Genomic DNA, 15,713 nt, shown 5'->3' with positions numbered 1-15,713 from the left:
TCTCCCCTGTGTGGATTCTCTTATGTCGAACAAGGTCGGAGTTGTCTCTGAAGCTTTTCCCACAGTCAGAGCAGTTGAAGGGTCTCTCTCCTGTGTGGATTCTCCTGTGTCTAACAAGGTCTGAGCACTGTCTGAAGCTTTTCCCGCAGTCAGAGCAGCTGAAGGGTTTCTCTCCTGTGTGGATGCTACTATGTCTAACAAGGTGTGACTTCCGTATGAATCTTCTCCCACAGTCAGAGCAGCTGAAGGGTTTCTCTCCTGTGTTCATCCGCCTGTGTCTAACCAGGTCTGAGCACGGTTTGAAGCTTTTGCAACAGTTACAGGGTTTCTGTCCTCTGTAGGTTGTACGATGACTGTTGAGAGGGGAGCGCGGACTGAAGCTTTTCCCACAGTCCGTGCAGGCGAAGGGTTTCTCCCCTGTGTGCATTCTCCGATGCGTAACAAGGTGCAAACGCGTACTGAAGCTTTTCCCACAGTCAGGGCAGTTGTAGGGTTTCTCTGCTATGTGGATTGCACGATGACTCTGAAGAGATGAGCGCCGACTGAAGCCTTTCCCGCAGTCAGAGCAAGCGAAGGGTTTCTCCCCTGTGTGCATTCTCCGATGCGTAACAAGGTGAAAACGCCGACTGAAGTTTTTCCCACAGTCAGGGCAGCTGTAGGGTTTCTCTGCTATGTGGATTGCATGATGACTCTTAAGAGACGAGCGCCGACTGAAGAACTTGCCACAGTCAGAGCACTTGAAGGGTTTCTCTCCCGTGTGGGATCTCCTGTGTCTCAGGAGGTTTGAGCTTCTACTGAAGTTTTTCCCGCAATCGGAGCAGGTGAAGGTTCTTTCTCCTGTGTGGATTCTCTGATGTGTAACAAGGTGCGAGCGCCTACTGAAGCTTTGCGGGCAGTCAGAACAGCTGTAGAGTCCCTCTCCAGTATGTATGATCTGACGTTCACTAAGGAACAAGCACCTTCTCTCGCACTCAGAGCAGCTATAGGGTTTCTCTGCTGTGTGGATTGTAGGAGGACTCTTAAGATACGAGGGCTGACGGAAGCATTTCCCACAGTCTGAGCATTGGAAGGGTTTCTCTCCCGTGGGGATTCTCCGTCCAACAAGGTCTGAATTGGGTCTGAAGCTTTTCTCAGAGTCCGAGCTGTTATGGAGTTTCTGCCCCATATGGGCTGTAAGATGATTGTTAAGAGATGAGAGCAAACTGAAGCTTTTCCCACAGTCAGAGCAGATGAAGAGTTTCCCTGCTTTATGGGTTCTCTGACGATCAGTAAGAGGTGCACACTGACAAACGCTTTTCCCGCAGCCAGGACAGGTGAAACCACTCTCTTGTGTGTGGATTTTCTGGTGTAAAATAAGGGCCTGTCTCCGTTGGAAGACTTTCCCACACTCACTGCAGGTATAGGGGGCTTGTTGATGGGGGACTTTCTGTTGAATCGTTGGTTTGTTTCTTTTCACCCCTCTGCTCCTCTGATTGGAGTTTCCCTGCTGCCTTTCTGGGCTGTGCTGACTCTCACCGGTCTCCCACTGGTCGGGACTCTGAGAAAAGTGCCCCTCAGATCTTCCCAGTAACACCCCACCTGGAAACACTTGCTCTCGTCTTTCCTGCTGAAGATTCTTCTCATTGTTCTCATTCACTGTCACCTTACCTGTTGGGACAGAGAGAATCCAGAGTCATTCTCTGTGCTGAGCTGAATGGGAAACTGAGAAAGGGGAACAGAAAAGGGGGAACACACCAAATAACTGCTCGGGAGGTTGAACAGTCATGAGCTGAGTTCATCCTCCTTCCTCACAACCCTTCCCCAGACAAGAAACCCAGCCCTGCCCCTGCCCTCTGGCTGGAGCTGAAGACAGACTGAAGGGCCAGGTAGATTGGATGAAAAGGCACAAGTGACATCTGCTAGGGGGACACAGAAATTGGTTTCTAAGGTGGAGAGAAACTGACTAGACGATCAGGCCCAATGGGTAGTGACCAATGGCTCAATGTCTGGTAGGCAGTTGGTTTCAAGTGGAGTGCCCCAAGGATCAGTTCTGGGGCTGATTTTGTTCAACATCTTTATTAATGACATGGATGAGGGAATGGATTGTACCTTCAGCAAATCTGCAAATGACACTAAGCTAGGGAGACAGGTAAATACATTGGAGGGTAGGGATAGGGTAAACTGGATGATTGGACCAAAAGAAATCTGATGAGATTCAACAAGGGCAAGTGCAGAGTCCTGCATTTGAGACAGAAGAATCCCAAGCCCTGTTACAGGCTGGGGACCGAGTGGCTAAGTAGCAGTGCAGCAGAAAAGGACCTGGGGATTATAGTGGATAAGAGGCTGGATATGAGTTAACAGTGTATCCTTGTTGTCACAAAGGCTAGTGGCAGAGTGGGGTGCATGAGGAGGAGCATTTTGAGAAGATCTAGAGAAGTTATTATTCCCCCCATTCAGCACTGGTAGGGCCACATCTGGGGTACTGCATGCAGTTCTTGCACCCCCCCAGCCCCCTGGTATAGAAATGATGCAGCTGCATTGGAGGGTCCAGAGGAGGGCAGCAAAATGTATTAGGGGGCTGGACCACATGAGCTATGAGGAGAGGCTGAGGGATTTGGGCTTGTTTAGTTTGCAGAAGAGAAGACTGGGGCAATTTAATAGCAGCCTTCAACTTCCTGAAGGGGAGCTCTGAAGAGACTGTGGAGAAACTGTTCTCAGTGGTGGCAGGTGGCAGAACAAGGAGCAATGGGCTGAAGTTGCAGAGGGGGAGGTGTAGGTTGGATATTAAGAAAAACTCCTTCTCCAGGAGGGTGTTGAAGCACTGGGATGCGTTGCCTAGAGAGGTGGTGGAGGCTCCATCCCAAGCCTCATCTTGCCAAGTCCTGGCTGGGATGATTTATCTTGCTTTAGGCAGGGGGCTGGACTCTGGAGGTCCCTTCCAGCCCTAGGATTCTATAACAGGCTCCCTTCCTTCCCTGCCTCCCCTTCCCTTCAGCCTGGCCAAGCCCTGGTCATCCCTTTAGGGCTACTGCTCCTTCTTTCTTCCCTGTCACTATTTTTGGTTCCCTTTTTCTCTCCTCATCCCATTATTCTAGTGACCCAACCATCCCATCCACTCTCCCTCCCTCGTTGTTTCCTTCACTCTTGACTTTCCCTTTGCTGTGAGAGCCCCCATGAGTGGAAGACCCCTGCTGAGCTTCTCTGGCACCTGTTTGGTTGTCTCTGTGTTGATTTGGTTCCCTCTCCTGGGAAGCAGAGGGAGCACAGTGGTACCTACTGTGGGGTATATTTTCCTCTCCTCCAAGGCCTATGCCCAGGCAGAGAGGGGGAATCTGTTCCCATCTCTTCCCTGGCCAGTGAATTGCAGGCTGAGACGCAGAGATCCATCCTTCCAGAAGCTGAGGGACCTGGCCAGCTCGCCCAGCCCAATCCTGGCAGGGGTGGAGCAGGGGAAACGCAGGGAGAGATTCCTGGGGGAGAAGGGATTCCTATATCGGAATGAGTTCCCACAGGGAAAGTGGGGCCATGGGGAGTCCAGACGCAACTAATGGTCCCCCAAAAATAGCGCAGCAAAAGTACCTGGCTGCTCCCAGGATGCCCGGAAGAGGCTGTTACAGAAGTTTTTCTAGCCAGCAGTCTTTGCTGCTGTCCATCAGTATTGCCAGCCCTGCAAGTTCTGCCAGAGGGTGAGTAAGGCCTGAGACAAGGGGAAAGCGCCTTGAGGCCACTGCCTCTCACAGAGGAGCTGTTGCAGGAAGCGTCCGTGGATGTAGCGAGGCCCTTCAGCAAGGCAGCCTCTTCCAGTCAGAAATACCCCATCCTCCACCCTGACTCAGTGGCTCTGACCTCCATCGAGGCTGACGCCGCGGCCGATGTGCTGCTGCCCATTTTCGGCACGGTGATCTAAGGGTGCAGGCGGAGTCCCCCCACCGCTGTTGTGACTCAGGGAGAGCAGCCTACCTGCCCCCCACACCTGAACAATGTCTGATAGGCAACTGAAGCAGCACAGAAACAGGAAAGGGAAAATCCAACGTACTAAGTGAATGAACATATATAACATTGGCGCGTCTACACTTAGCTACTTCGAAGTAGCTGGCGCAACATGGAAATAGCACACATCGCGTCTGCCTGCACCGTGCGCTATTTCGACGTTGAAATCGACGTTAGGCCGCGAGACGTCGAAATCGCTACTCCTATCCCAAGATGGGAATAGCGCCCTACTTTGACGTTCAACATCGAAGTAGGGCGTGTGTAGACAATCCGCATCCCGCTACCTCGAAATAGCAGGGTCCTCCGTAGCGACCATCAGCTGAGGGGTTGAGAGACGCTCTGTCCAGGCCCTGCGGGGCTCTATGGTCGCCACGTGCAGCAGCCCTTAGCCCAGGGCTTCTGGCTGCTGCTGGGGGTCCATGCTGTGTGCACGGAGTCTGCAACTGGTTATTGGCTCTGCGGACCTTGCGCCGTGCAGGCTGAGTGTATCTGGGAGGGGCCTGCTGTTGCCCCAGGAGGGCAAGTCCAGCCTGTGACCCCATCCGCAGGCTTTGCTGGCCCCTTATTTCGAGGGGGGAGCGCTTGTGTGCATGGACACTCTGCATTTCCTTCCAGGGCAGCTCCTTTTGATGTTCCCCGTCACTACTTCCACGTTGAACGTCGACGGAACCAGCCCCGGAGGACGTGTAGACAATACGCGTTGAAGTGGCCTATTTTGATGTTCTTACTTCGAAATAGGCTACGTCAACGTAGTGTGCTAGTGTAGACGTAGCCATTATGTTATATAATCAGGACTCTGCAAGTAAGGGAGCCTATAAAAACCACACTGCTGGGCAGCAAATCGGATTTCTTCATTGGACCAGGTGCCAGTGTCACACAACTTCCTTGGGGCCATCTGCATTCATTCCAGGGGCCCCCCGACTGCTGAAGGGACGTAAGATCAATGCTTCTTGAGGCATAGGGTTCGGAAACTTACTTTGGGGTGCTGATTGCCTCAAATACATGTTTTCCCGCTAGCTTTGGTGTTGGGTGCTTTCTTCTCGCTTGTGATCCTCGATCCTGTTTCCCATCCTACTTGGATGTTAAGCTGGCGGAGAGGGTCAATGGGACCCTGAAGCAGATGCTGAAAGCTTTTATGAACCAGCACTCACAAGACTGGGACAAGTACTTACCCCACCAGCTGTTTGCATAGAAGGAGGAACCCCAGTAATCCACAGGGGTTCTCCCCATTTGAGCTGCTGCATGGGAGGAGGGTAGGGGGATCTGTGGACTTGCTAAGAAATGAGAGAGAGGGGATGGCCTCTCCTGGAGGGGAATTGATGGTGACATAGGTATTGACCTTCTGGGAAAGGCTTGCTGAGCCCATGGGCCTCGCCAAGGAGAACTTGACCAGGGCTCAAGGGAAGCAAGAAGTCTGGTATGACCACAATGCTCAGGCCCGAACCTACGACACTGGGGACCAAGTGACAGTTCTCATAAACATGCAGTGGAACAAGCCGTCTGGGATGGTCCATTCAATGACTGTAAAACAGCTGAAAGAGGTGAATTATGTGGTGGACTGTCTAACCAGGGTTCTGTGTGTCAACATGATGAAACGGTACTGGGACAGGGAGAATTTGGTGCTGTCTGCGTGCAGCCACTGGGAGAGGAAGTGAAAGGGAGGGGGGGAATGATCCCTTGGTGGAGCTGTGCCCTGGGGGTGGAGCTGGCTCCTTGCTGGAATCTATTCCCCTCTTTGACCAGCTATCCCCCTCCCAGCCAAAGAAGATCATGGGGGTGCTGCATTCACATCAGAAGCTGTTCTCCCACCAGCACTCACTCCCTAGCCTGGCTGTCCACAGAATAGAGAGAGGCACCCACACTTCTATAAGTTGTTCCCTATTCAGAGCCATGACCAAAATGGCTCAGGACCTAGAATGGAAGGTCCAGAAGATGCTGGTACTGCAGGTGAACCAGCCACCCTCCAGTGTTTAATGCCTACCCCATGTCTAGTCATGCTGACCAGCTGTTGATATAAGAAAGGGCAAAATGTTCTATCACCCTCAATGACATTTGTCTCTTCAGCCAAATGTGTGAGGTCCTCGTGTCACAGGTCAACTAGGTGCTAGACTAGCCTCAGGAGGCTGGGCTGACTATCTAGGATGGAAGTGCAAGGTGGGGATGGCTGAGGCAACCTACTTGGGCCACCACATGGGCAGCGGCTGCTTAAAGCCAGACCCAACTAAAGTGGAGGCCATCAGAGATTGGCCTATAAAGAGGATCTAGGCCTTCACTGGGATGGTGGGGTACTACTACTACTTCTTGGACTGAGCCATCAATTGATGGATATCCTCTTCTACGCTGCCAATGGTAAGCAACTAAACAAATCCTTGATTGGCAGAACCAGTTACAGACGTCACATGAAAAATTGCCAACTGCAGGTGTCGTACATTCTTTTCAGATCTTATGTTTTTCCTGTAGTGCCTGGATACACTGACTCTCAAAGCAATTAAGAGCCTGTACAGTGGTTTGCCGCCAGGACAATCCATCTTGAACTAGCTTCCAGATCCCTGGAAGATATGACAGATGATGTCACGGTGGCCTTTGAGATGTCTTTATAGCGCTTATACTGACCACCACCAGAGCACTTTCTAAGTGCAAGCTAGCCACAGAAGATCATCTCGTGTGTCGACAAATTTTTCAGGACAGCCAGTTTGCCCAAGTTTTTTCGAAAGCCCATTTCTGTTGACAGAGGTCCTCCTGTGGCCCTCTACATTTCTCGTGTCTGTCTGGCTGCAACAATCACATTGGCAGCGCCTCAACCGGCATGAAATCTGCACTGGCTTTCAGGAATAATGCCGTTTTTGAATACATAGTCACAACCAGTTGTAAAGGATGTGGGCCAGGATCTCATCCGCTATAGAGAACAGAGAGATGCCCCGATGACCATCACAACAGACACAGTCACCTTTACCCTTGTATGTGTGTACAATCGGTCTCTGAAGTCCTAAGGGACTAGCTCCTTCTCCAAATGGCACTAAACAAAGGGGTGAGATGGTACCTCAGCAGGCCACCAGCAACTTTATAAACTTCTGATGGAATGGCATCACTACCACATGTCTTTCCAGATTTCTTCTGGTTAACAGCTTTTGGTACCTCATCAAGAGTTACTGGTATAACCAGTTATAAGTCATTAGCCCACTGAGGAATCTTCAAGAATGCTGCTGTCAAAAGTTGAGGTCTGGTTCAATACGTTGTGAATACGTTCAGCTCAGCGGTCAAGGATTTTAGTCCTATCTGTGACCAAAGTGAGGCCATCAGCAGATCACACTGGTGTAACAGCCAGCAGTGCGTGGCCCATAGACTGCTTTCAGCTTGTCACAGAATGCCGTAAGCTCATGCCCATCAGCCGCATCTTGGAGTTTAACTGCTTGATATTTGCACCAATCCTCTTTCATTTGTCACAATTTGACTTTGCCTCCAGGAGCTATACGGAAGGCACCTCTCTTTGTCATGGATCCAAGCCAGGTGCGTCACATGCATCTCATCAACAGCAGCTTGGGCATCTCTGTAATTGCCGTCAACCTAGCCCTGGTGCCTGCGTTTTTGGAAACCAAGGGTCTCGACAGCAGTTCTGTAGGTTGTTTCATTGATGTTAATCCAGTCACCCACAATAGTGGGTGACCATTCTGGACCTTCATTGCTGACAACTAAGGAAGGGATTCCTGCATTAAACCTTTGCCACAAGCACCGTTATTTCAAGTTTGCCTACATCCTGCTTTTTTCAGCCTACAGCAGAATGATGATGTTTTGGTGGACAAAAGTTCAAGGAGACAGCGTGGAGTACCACGTCATGGTCAGATCAGGGGCTGCTGCCCCACATTGTGCACGTCAACTTGACAGCACAAAGATCTCTTCGTATGCCAATGCTTAGAACGAGGGTTCATCCAAGTTGTTTTGTACTTGATTGCCGGTTGGAAGAATGGGCTTGCAATAGCAAGCTCGTGCTGTGCACAAGTTTGAAGGGGTGAACTCAACCAGCACTCTTCACTTCAAATATCGTACTGTCCAAGCGCCTTTGTCCATGTGGCGTAGTCCTGACCAACTCTAGCATTAAAATTGCCAAGTATCTATAGCTTGGATTTAAAAGGCGCTGAAGAGATCACTGAATTCAGGCTGGCGCAGAAACCCTCCTTTTCATCATCTACAGCAAAGTGGGTGAATACGTGCTAACAAGTACAAGGCATTGTCCCTGCTTCAGTCTATGCTTTGTGGTCGTAAGGTAAGGACTGGCGGCATGTGGCTTGGATTCAAAGTGGGGACCTGGTAGTGTCCTGATGGCGAAGCCAACTCCTGCTTGCTTTGGATGACTGTCAGGGTAGCCCACATAGAAATATGACTGGTTTGCTCCAACCTGTGAATGGGCTGGTACCAGAAATGTGTTTCACTTAAAGCCGTGACATGAATTTTTATAACATGCAAGTTCTCTACCCCCGATTGCTGTCCTGCACTCATGGCAACCATCGCAACCAAGAAGCGTTTACACGTTCCAGGATGCAAATCATAGCTTCTGTTTAGTCACTGATCTTCCCTGGTTCCTGCAAAAATTGGACATCCAGGCAGTTGTGGTTAACCGAACAGCAGGGAATAATTGGAGCAAGCGGGATTTAGGGAGTGTTTTCTCACCCGCTTTTCTTTCGAACAAAGCAGCGCTGTCCCTAAACAGGGCTGCTTGACACCTGGGCAGGATACAGGAGCTGCTGCCGTTCCACTCCAGCAGATAAACGACCATCACACCGGGGCCAGCTACATGCACGTTTGTGACTGAATGCTTCCAGGGGTATCCTCCACCTGTACCCAACATTTCTGGCCCATCGCCACAGGGCTTTCATCAAGAGGTAAATCTTAAGCATCAGCAGAGAGACCTTCACATATGAATGGATTTAAGTGCAGCTGGCTTGCGAGTACCAACCCCACTCTCTTATCTGACACCGACCTTCGTCCACAGGCACAAGAACTGCGACATGTGCAGTAATCCCCCGCTATGCGCGATTTGCATTTGTGCTTAATTTAGGTTAATGCAAGTTAAATGCAAATCGAAAGCACTCCACCCCCCAGCTCCTCCAGCTGACGGGAGCCAGGGAGAAACTGCTGTAGGGCTTTTCTTCCCAGCAGAGAGAAACCACGCCGCCGTGTCTGTTTGCCAGCCCAGCTCAGCACCTGCTCAGGACTCCTGCCACCTAAGGGTTAGGCCAGGCTTCCTGAAGTTCTGTCCTGTCTGACTGGGGCGTGGGGCATGAACTGTCTAAATGACATGACCACGCTAACACGGGAAGTCTGTGTCGGGGCAGGGAACTGAACACAGGTCTCCTGAGACTAAGTGCAGGGCCTGAAATGCCAGAAGTCTAAGCCCTCTCCTCGTGTTTCTCTAGTACAGAGCTATTCCCAAAGAGCGTGAAGTGCCTCATCGCCCCTCCCTCAGCCCCTCCCACTGACAGGCACCAGCATGTCACAGAGACCAGCCACAGCCAGGAAAGGACTCCGGGAACCGCACCCTCCTCCCAGGGGTTCAGCACACTGGCACCGGGTACCCTGCAGCACTGACAGCAGCCGGACCCAGCCCCACAGCTCTGGTACCTGCCGTTCCCGTCTGCGCCCTCCCACTCACACCTCCGGCCAAGGCAGAACACGGCCAAGCTGGTGGGGAAGCACATGGAGACCTGGGCTGTGGGACGGGCAGCTGCACTGCCATGTCCCTGGACCTGCTTCCCCTGGGGGGCGCCGTGGAGGGGCCAGTCTCTCACGCAGGAGCCAATGATCACTGGGACTGACGCTCCTGACACTGGGGTCGGGGGGGCAATGAAGGACCCTGAACCAAAGCCAACCCAGCTGCTGCAGGGCCCACACAGCCTCCGACACCCCAGGGGACAGGGATCCTCACCCAGCCAGCGCACGGTCTCATAAATCTCCCGCATCACATCCCTGTGGAGGGCTCTCTGCCCCGGGTCCAGCAGCGCCCACTCCTCCTCCGAGAAACACACAGCCACCTCCTCGAAGGTCACCGGCTCCGCCACAGCCATTTCCTCTCTCCGTCTCTTCCGGGCAGGGGCTGATCTGGAGCACGACCTGGGGGTTCTGCAGCCTGGCGGGGAGAAGGGCAATTGGAGACACTTCAGAAGGGGCTTTAATCCCTTCCACAGCCCCAATCTCCCCACACTCGTTCCCTGTTGACAGACGTGCTAGACACCGACATTTGAGCAAACCCTTGAGTCTAGTCATTCCGAGGGCCCTCACTGAACTCGTGTTAACGCCTGTGATTAACAAAGGGCAGAATTAACACATTAAAAAACTGATGCTTGATTGCAGGGTTTAATGCCACCTTAACTGACGGCTGGTGCTGCTGGAGGGGCTTCCCAGGGCTCGCAGCCAGGGCTGCTGGTTCCCCACCTGGGCTGGGGTCCCGCAGCTGCAGGAATAGTGGGGCTCCTTGCCCCAGCCGCCTCCCAGCCAGAGGGCTGCCCTGGGGCTGCTGGTGGGACTCCACACCCCAGCCTCTTCCCAGACACAGGGCTGTCCCTGGCTGGGGTCCTGTGACTGCGAGGCTGTCCCTGGCCAGGATCCCACAGCCAAGGCAGCTCCCACCCAGCCATGAAGCTGCCCCGGCCAGAGTCCTGCAGCTGCAGGGCTCCGCGTCCCAGCCCACAACCGCAGGGCCCTGGCTGGGGGCAGCCCGAGCACTCCAGCCCCAGCCCCACATGGGTGGAGGAGGAGGAGGAGTGCACAGAGAAACCAATGCTCTGGTTCTAGCCCTGGCCCCACCCGCAATCCATCGCTGGGGTGGCCGGTTCTCCCTCCTGGTGACCTGTGGGAGTCTTCGGGGGACACCAATCACCAGCCCAGCCTGGCTGCTCCCTGTGGGGAGCCAGATGGCCTCCTGTCCCCCTTCTCTGGTGCGTGTGTGCGGTCTGTGTTGCTGCTATACACTATAGCTATGTCTACACTAGAGGGTTTTGTCCACAACTCTCGGGGCGTCCACACAAAGTGTGTTTTGTAGACAAGCTGACACAAAAGTTGTGCCGATACTCCGGGGGGCCCTTTTGTCGACAGAGCGGGTCAAAAGAGCAATCCGCTTTTGCACAACCGCCATCTGTTGACAGAAGCCTTGCCAGAACCTCGCTTCTGATGCTTCCAGTGCAGACGTAGCCTACGAGTGTGTGTGTATCGGCCTGGTTACGCACTGCGTGCGGGTGTTGTGCGTTTGTGCTGCTATATGCTGTGGGTCTGCATGTTTGTGTTGCTACAGTATGTTGCGTGTGTTTGTGTTGCAGACTATTTTTTTAAAGCATTTGACAACCCTAGTTAACACCACACACAAATCAGATCTCAAATCCATATTCATTTCGCTCAGCGCACGGCTCAAGTTTCAACCTTACTACACAAAAGGGATCCGGTTCTGACACACACACACACACACATGCTGGGCAACATGGCCTGGTTGTGCATTGCCAGCGCACATGGTAGGCACATGCGAGGAGAAGGAGCAGAGAGACCCTGGTGCCCAGAGCTAAGACCCAGGAGGTGCCAGGCAGAGCCAACCCAGCTTGCTCAGCCAGGCCACAGGTGGGAAATCACTACAGTTATCTCAAGCATCTGCTCCTCAGCGTTCACTGCCCAGAGTCCTAGTGAGTGAGGAATCATCCTGCAACCCTGGCCAGGCCCCCCACGTCCCTAGGGCTTGGGCAGCTTCTCCCAGTGTGGCAGGACACCAAGCAGGGCAGCCACCCTGTCCTAGGCAGCAAGGGACGGTCAGCCCCTGGATCTGCCCCAGCCCAGCCTTCACCTGCTCATCTGCACCCCCGCACCTGACCCAGGTCCTCCCTGTACCACCCCTGCCAGAGCATCCGTTACAAAGATGTATGACATTATTCTAACTAACAAGAGGCAAAAATTTAAAAATATATATTTACAATTAAGTGGCGTCTGCTCTTGAGAAGTGCTGGTCTTGCCCTCATCATGCTGTCCTCCGGAGTGGGATACTTCTGGTAGATTGTATTTGCCATGTGAAGCAATTTTTTGAAGGATCTGCTTGTTTGCCAGCAACTTCTCATAAAACGCAGCACAGTCTAGGTCAAAATTCACTCGCACCAACAAAGCAGCCTTCCTCGTACAATCACCGAGATGTGATTTTTCAGGTGACCAAACTGCATTCATTACTGAGAAGACACGTTCAACAGGGGCTGTGGTGCCCGGCAAACACAAAACAAACTCCACCGCCTTTGCCAGATTGGAGTATTCTACTGCCTTCTTGTCCATCTCCTGAAAAACCTTCTGCCACCTTTCAGAAATGGGGGTTTTCTGCGTGTTCCAGTCAGCCGTGTGACAGGAAATTATTGGTTTTGCATTTCTCCATTCCTCAAAGAGACAATTCTCATCTATCAAACGTAGGGTGGGAATTCTTGTGCAGCAAATGGCAATACTGCTCTGGATATCATCCCACACCGGCATGCTTCTCAACAGGACCCACTCGAGCTTTTCCATGCACTCAAAGGCAGGTTTCCAGTGCCCCAAGTACATCAAAGACGTTGAATAAAAATTATCAACTGCGTCATAAAATTCCTGTTCGTTCATTTCCTCGCCCTCAACCAAAGACTGCAGCAGGATTCGCGTGGGTGATGCCACAAATCTTTCCCCAAGAGACTCTGCTAAATTATTTCGAAGGGCACGAATATGCAATGCAACTTCTGTCAGCGATGAGTCACTTGTCTCAATTGCCTCCGCTGTCTTCTGAAAGATGCCTATTTGCTTAGTAGCAAAAGCAAGCCACAGCTTTGTGCAAGGGTCACCAAAGACTTTCTTGAGCAGTGTTGGGCATTTGTCTTGAGAGAGAAAATATGCCCTGAGGCCATCAAAAGTCAACAGAATTCGTTCTAGCGCTGGACCAAGAGAAAGGAATTGGGTGCTACTGTGCTCTCGCAATTTGGAATACTCAAGGTTGACAAATTGGCAGAACTCTCTCAATTCTTCAACACGCACAGAGTAAATGTGAAAGTATTTGTAAACTTTCAGAGCAAAAGACTCCAAATCAATTGGAAGACAGTCGGCTGCCGCTTGCAGGCAATTGTGAACGACGTGAGCACCACAACTGATACCAAAGATCTTTTTCCCTAGTTTCACTTGCAGTTTCCGCCATACGTGGTTGTTCCCAGCGCATTTAGCGCCACCAAAATTTGTATTGGCGTTGTCGGCACAGAGCCCAACAAGCTTTTCACCAAGAGAATGTTTCTCAATTAACTGATACAGAAATTCACACTGCACCTCAGGAGTTTCACATGGCAGAGAAGAAAAATCAATAATTTTGGTGTGTATCCCACTATCTGGATGAAAATAGCGCACGAGAACAGGGAACAGCTTTTGACCCTTTTTGTTTGATGCATCCACACACAGTGTGATAAACGAGCACTTCTCCAAATCACACTGTAGTTCTTCTGTCGACAGTGGAGCTAATACACTGCGAATTATTCCTTCAGATTTTGAAGGCGCAGATGAGAACTTGGGTTGGTAAAGTTTTTTAATCAACTGCGAGGTACAGTCCCGAGATCCAAAACCGTGTCCATGGCGCACAGAATGGTAAGCAAACAGTCCCTCACTTGCATTGATAAGATCAGCATCTGTGTTTTGCTTAACCAAAATTTCCGAAACTCTTGCATTTGCACACTGAGTTCGTTCGGCCCTTTTGTGTTTTTTTGTTTGAAGATGTTGAGTGATGTCATCCCGGCCACCATGAGCAACAGAAAAACATCCTCCACCTGTTTGACACACAAGCTGACTGTCATCACTGTCTGTAGAGTCCTTTTTCAAAAGCTTAAATTGTTTCTGTTGGTCACCATTTGCAGAACAGAGGTGTTTGTGCGACATTTCTGGAATAAAGCTAGAAGCTGACGTGGCTGTAACCTTGCAACACTTCACACCCAGCACTGATCCAGGTTCCTCACAGCAACTGCTGCCACGGACACCTATCAGAAATTTGACCACAAAAGAACATCAGTGTGAGCACAGTACGATTTGGTTGCACATAAATGTTACAAACCTTCTATCCACCCCATGCCTCCCTTTGGTTTCAGAACAGTAGCATTTTGGTGAAATCCAGGGCCAAATTAACTTTTTGTGGGCCTGGCACCAAATATACATCTCAGTTCCCAGGAGGAACAAGTGAAAAAGACGAGACCAAATCAGAAGTTGACAGCTGCACGGGCTTTATTGACCGTATTTACAAGCTGCTGTTGCAGACGTATGTGGCTGCCACTGGGGAACCAGCAATGGTAGTCATAGGGTAAGTATCATTGGTTTCACCTGAAAACAAAGAGCTGGGAGAGAAATTAATTAAAACAAATACCATTCGTGTTCAAGTTTGTGTGTCCAGCAATTTCCTGATTGTCAACAGAACTGGAGTTTTCAAAAATACTGTCAGTGCAGACCCTTCAGTACCCCCAGAGGGGTGGCCGGGTTAGTCTGTATCATTGCAAAACAAACAAGCAGTCCTGTAGCACCTTAAAGACTATCTATTAGGTTGTGAGCTTTTGCGGGAAAGAAAAACTGAAGTTTTCTCTCTGTTCTGCTCCAGCACCTGAAGTGGGTCTTCCCCATGAAAGCTCATTACATTATTGTTCGTCTTTAAGGTGCGACAGGACTGCTGGCTTTGTTCTCCCCCAAGTGAGTACATCAATTCAGCCAGCAGCACTTGATGAAACCATGAATTTTGGTTGCCTGACAGCTGAGATGGGCTTAAAAATGAGGACACGGTGCTCCGGCTATAGGGGAGCCTTGTTCCCTGAGGGCTCTGTCAGCCATGGCAGAGGTGGAATGTATTGACTGTCCTTGGTTCCCAGGCCAACAAATCTGTTTTATTCATACAGCATAAGACTTGTTTTTTCTGCCGGCTGAGAGTCACATCTGATTACGGCTGAGGATGCAGGGTCCCGTGACACCCCACGCTCGGTGATGGGGGAGTGAGGCTGGGGGGGGAAGGGACCCAGCTAGGTCTGAAATAGACGACCCATAATACGGCTGTGAGCAGGAGGAGAGGCGGCTGGCTCCCATGTCAACAGTGTGCTCTGGTAGCCAAGAAGGCTAATGGCATGTTGGGGTGCATTAGGGGAAGTATTTCCAGCAGATCTGGAGAAGTTATTATCCCCTCTGTTCGGCACTGGTAAGGCCACATCTGGAGTATTGCATCCAGTTCTGGGCCCCCAGTATAGAAAGGATGTGGATGCAATGGAGCAGGTTCAGTGGAGCAGGTAATGATTAGGAGAAGCTGAAGGATTTGGGCTTATTTAGTTTACAGAAGAGAAGACTGAGGGGCAATTTGATCGCAGCCTTCAACTTCCTGAAGGGGGCTCTAGAGAGGCTGTTCTCAGTGGTGACAGATGGCAGAACAAGCAGCAATGGGCTGAAGTTACAGAAGAAGGGGTGTAGGTTGGATATTGCCAAAAACTCTTTCCCCAGGAGGTGGTGAAGCTCTGGAATGTGTTACCCAGGGAGGTGGTGGAATCTCCATCCTCAGAGGTCTTTAAGTTCTGGCTTGACATAGTCCTGGCTGGGGTTGATCCTGCTCTAGGCGGGGAGGGGGGGCTGGACTAAATGACCTCCTGAGGTCCCTCCCAGCCCTAGGACTCTATGATTCTATGACATGTTTGGGCTCCAGACCCACAGGACTCCAGCCCTGACTCTGCCAATGAGCTCCGGAGGCGTCTCCTCCACAGGGAGCA

At 51.3% G+C, this 15,713-nt stretch overlaps 1 protein-coding gene across 1 annotated transcript in view; it reads right to left on the bottom strand.

Annotated features, from left to right (window-relative positions):
* The window catches only part of LOC142004354 (uncharacterized), a 33,404-nt gene that overhangs the window by 16,966 nt on the left and 725 nt on the right, over positions 1-15,713 (bottom strand). Inside the window, 3 exon segments of the mRNA XM_074981948.1 lie at positions 1-1,647; positions 9,890-10,090; positions 11,916-13,961. Coding sequence (XP_074838049.1) covers positions 1-1,647; positions 9,890-10,090; positions 11,916-13,863 — 3,796 coding nt within the window. The 5' untranslated portion in view covers positions 13,864-13,961.

Source organism: Carettochelys insculpta, chromosome 31, assembly GCF_033958435.1.
Source record: "Carettochelys insculpta isolate YL-2023 chromosome 31, ASM3395843v1, whole genome shotgun sequence".
NCBI classification, from domain to species: Eukaryota; Metazoa; Chordata; order Testudines; family Carettochelyidae; genus Carettochelys; species Carettochelys insculpta.
This window is presented reverse-complemented; position numbering and strand designations above follow the sequence as displayed.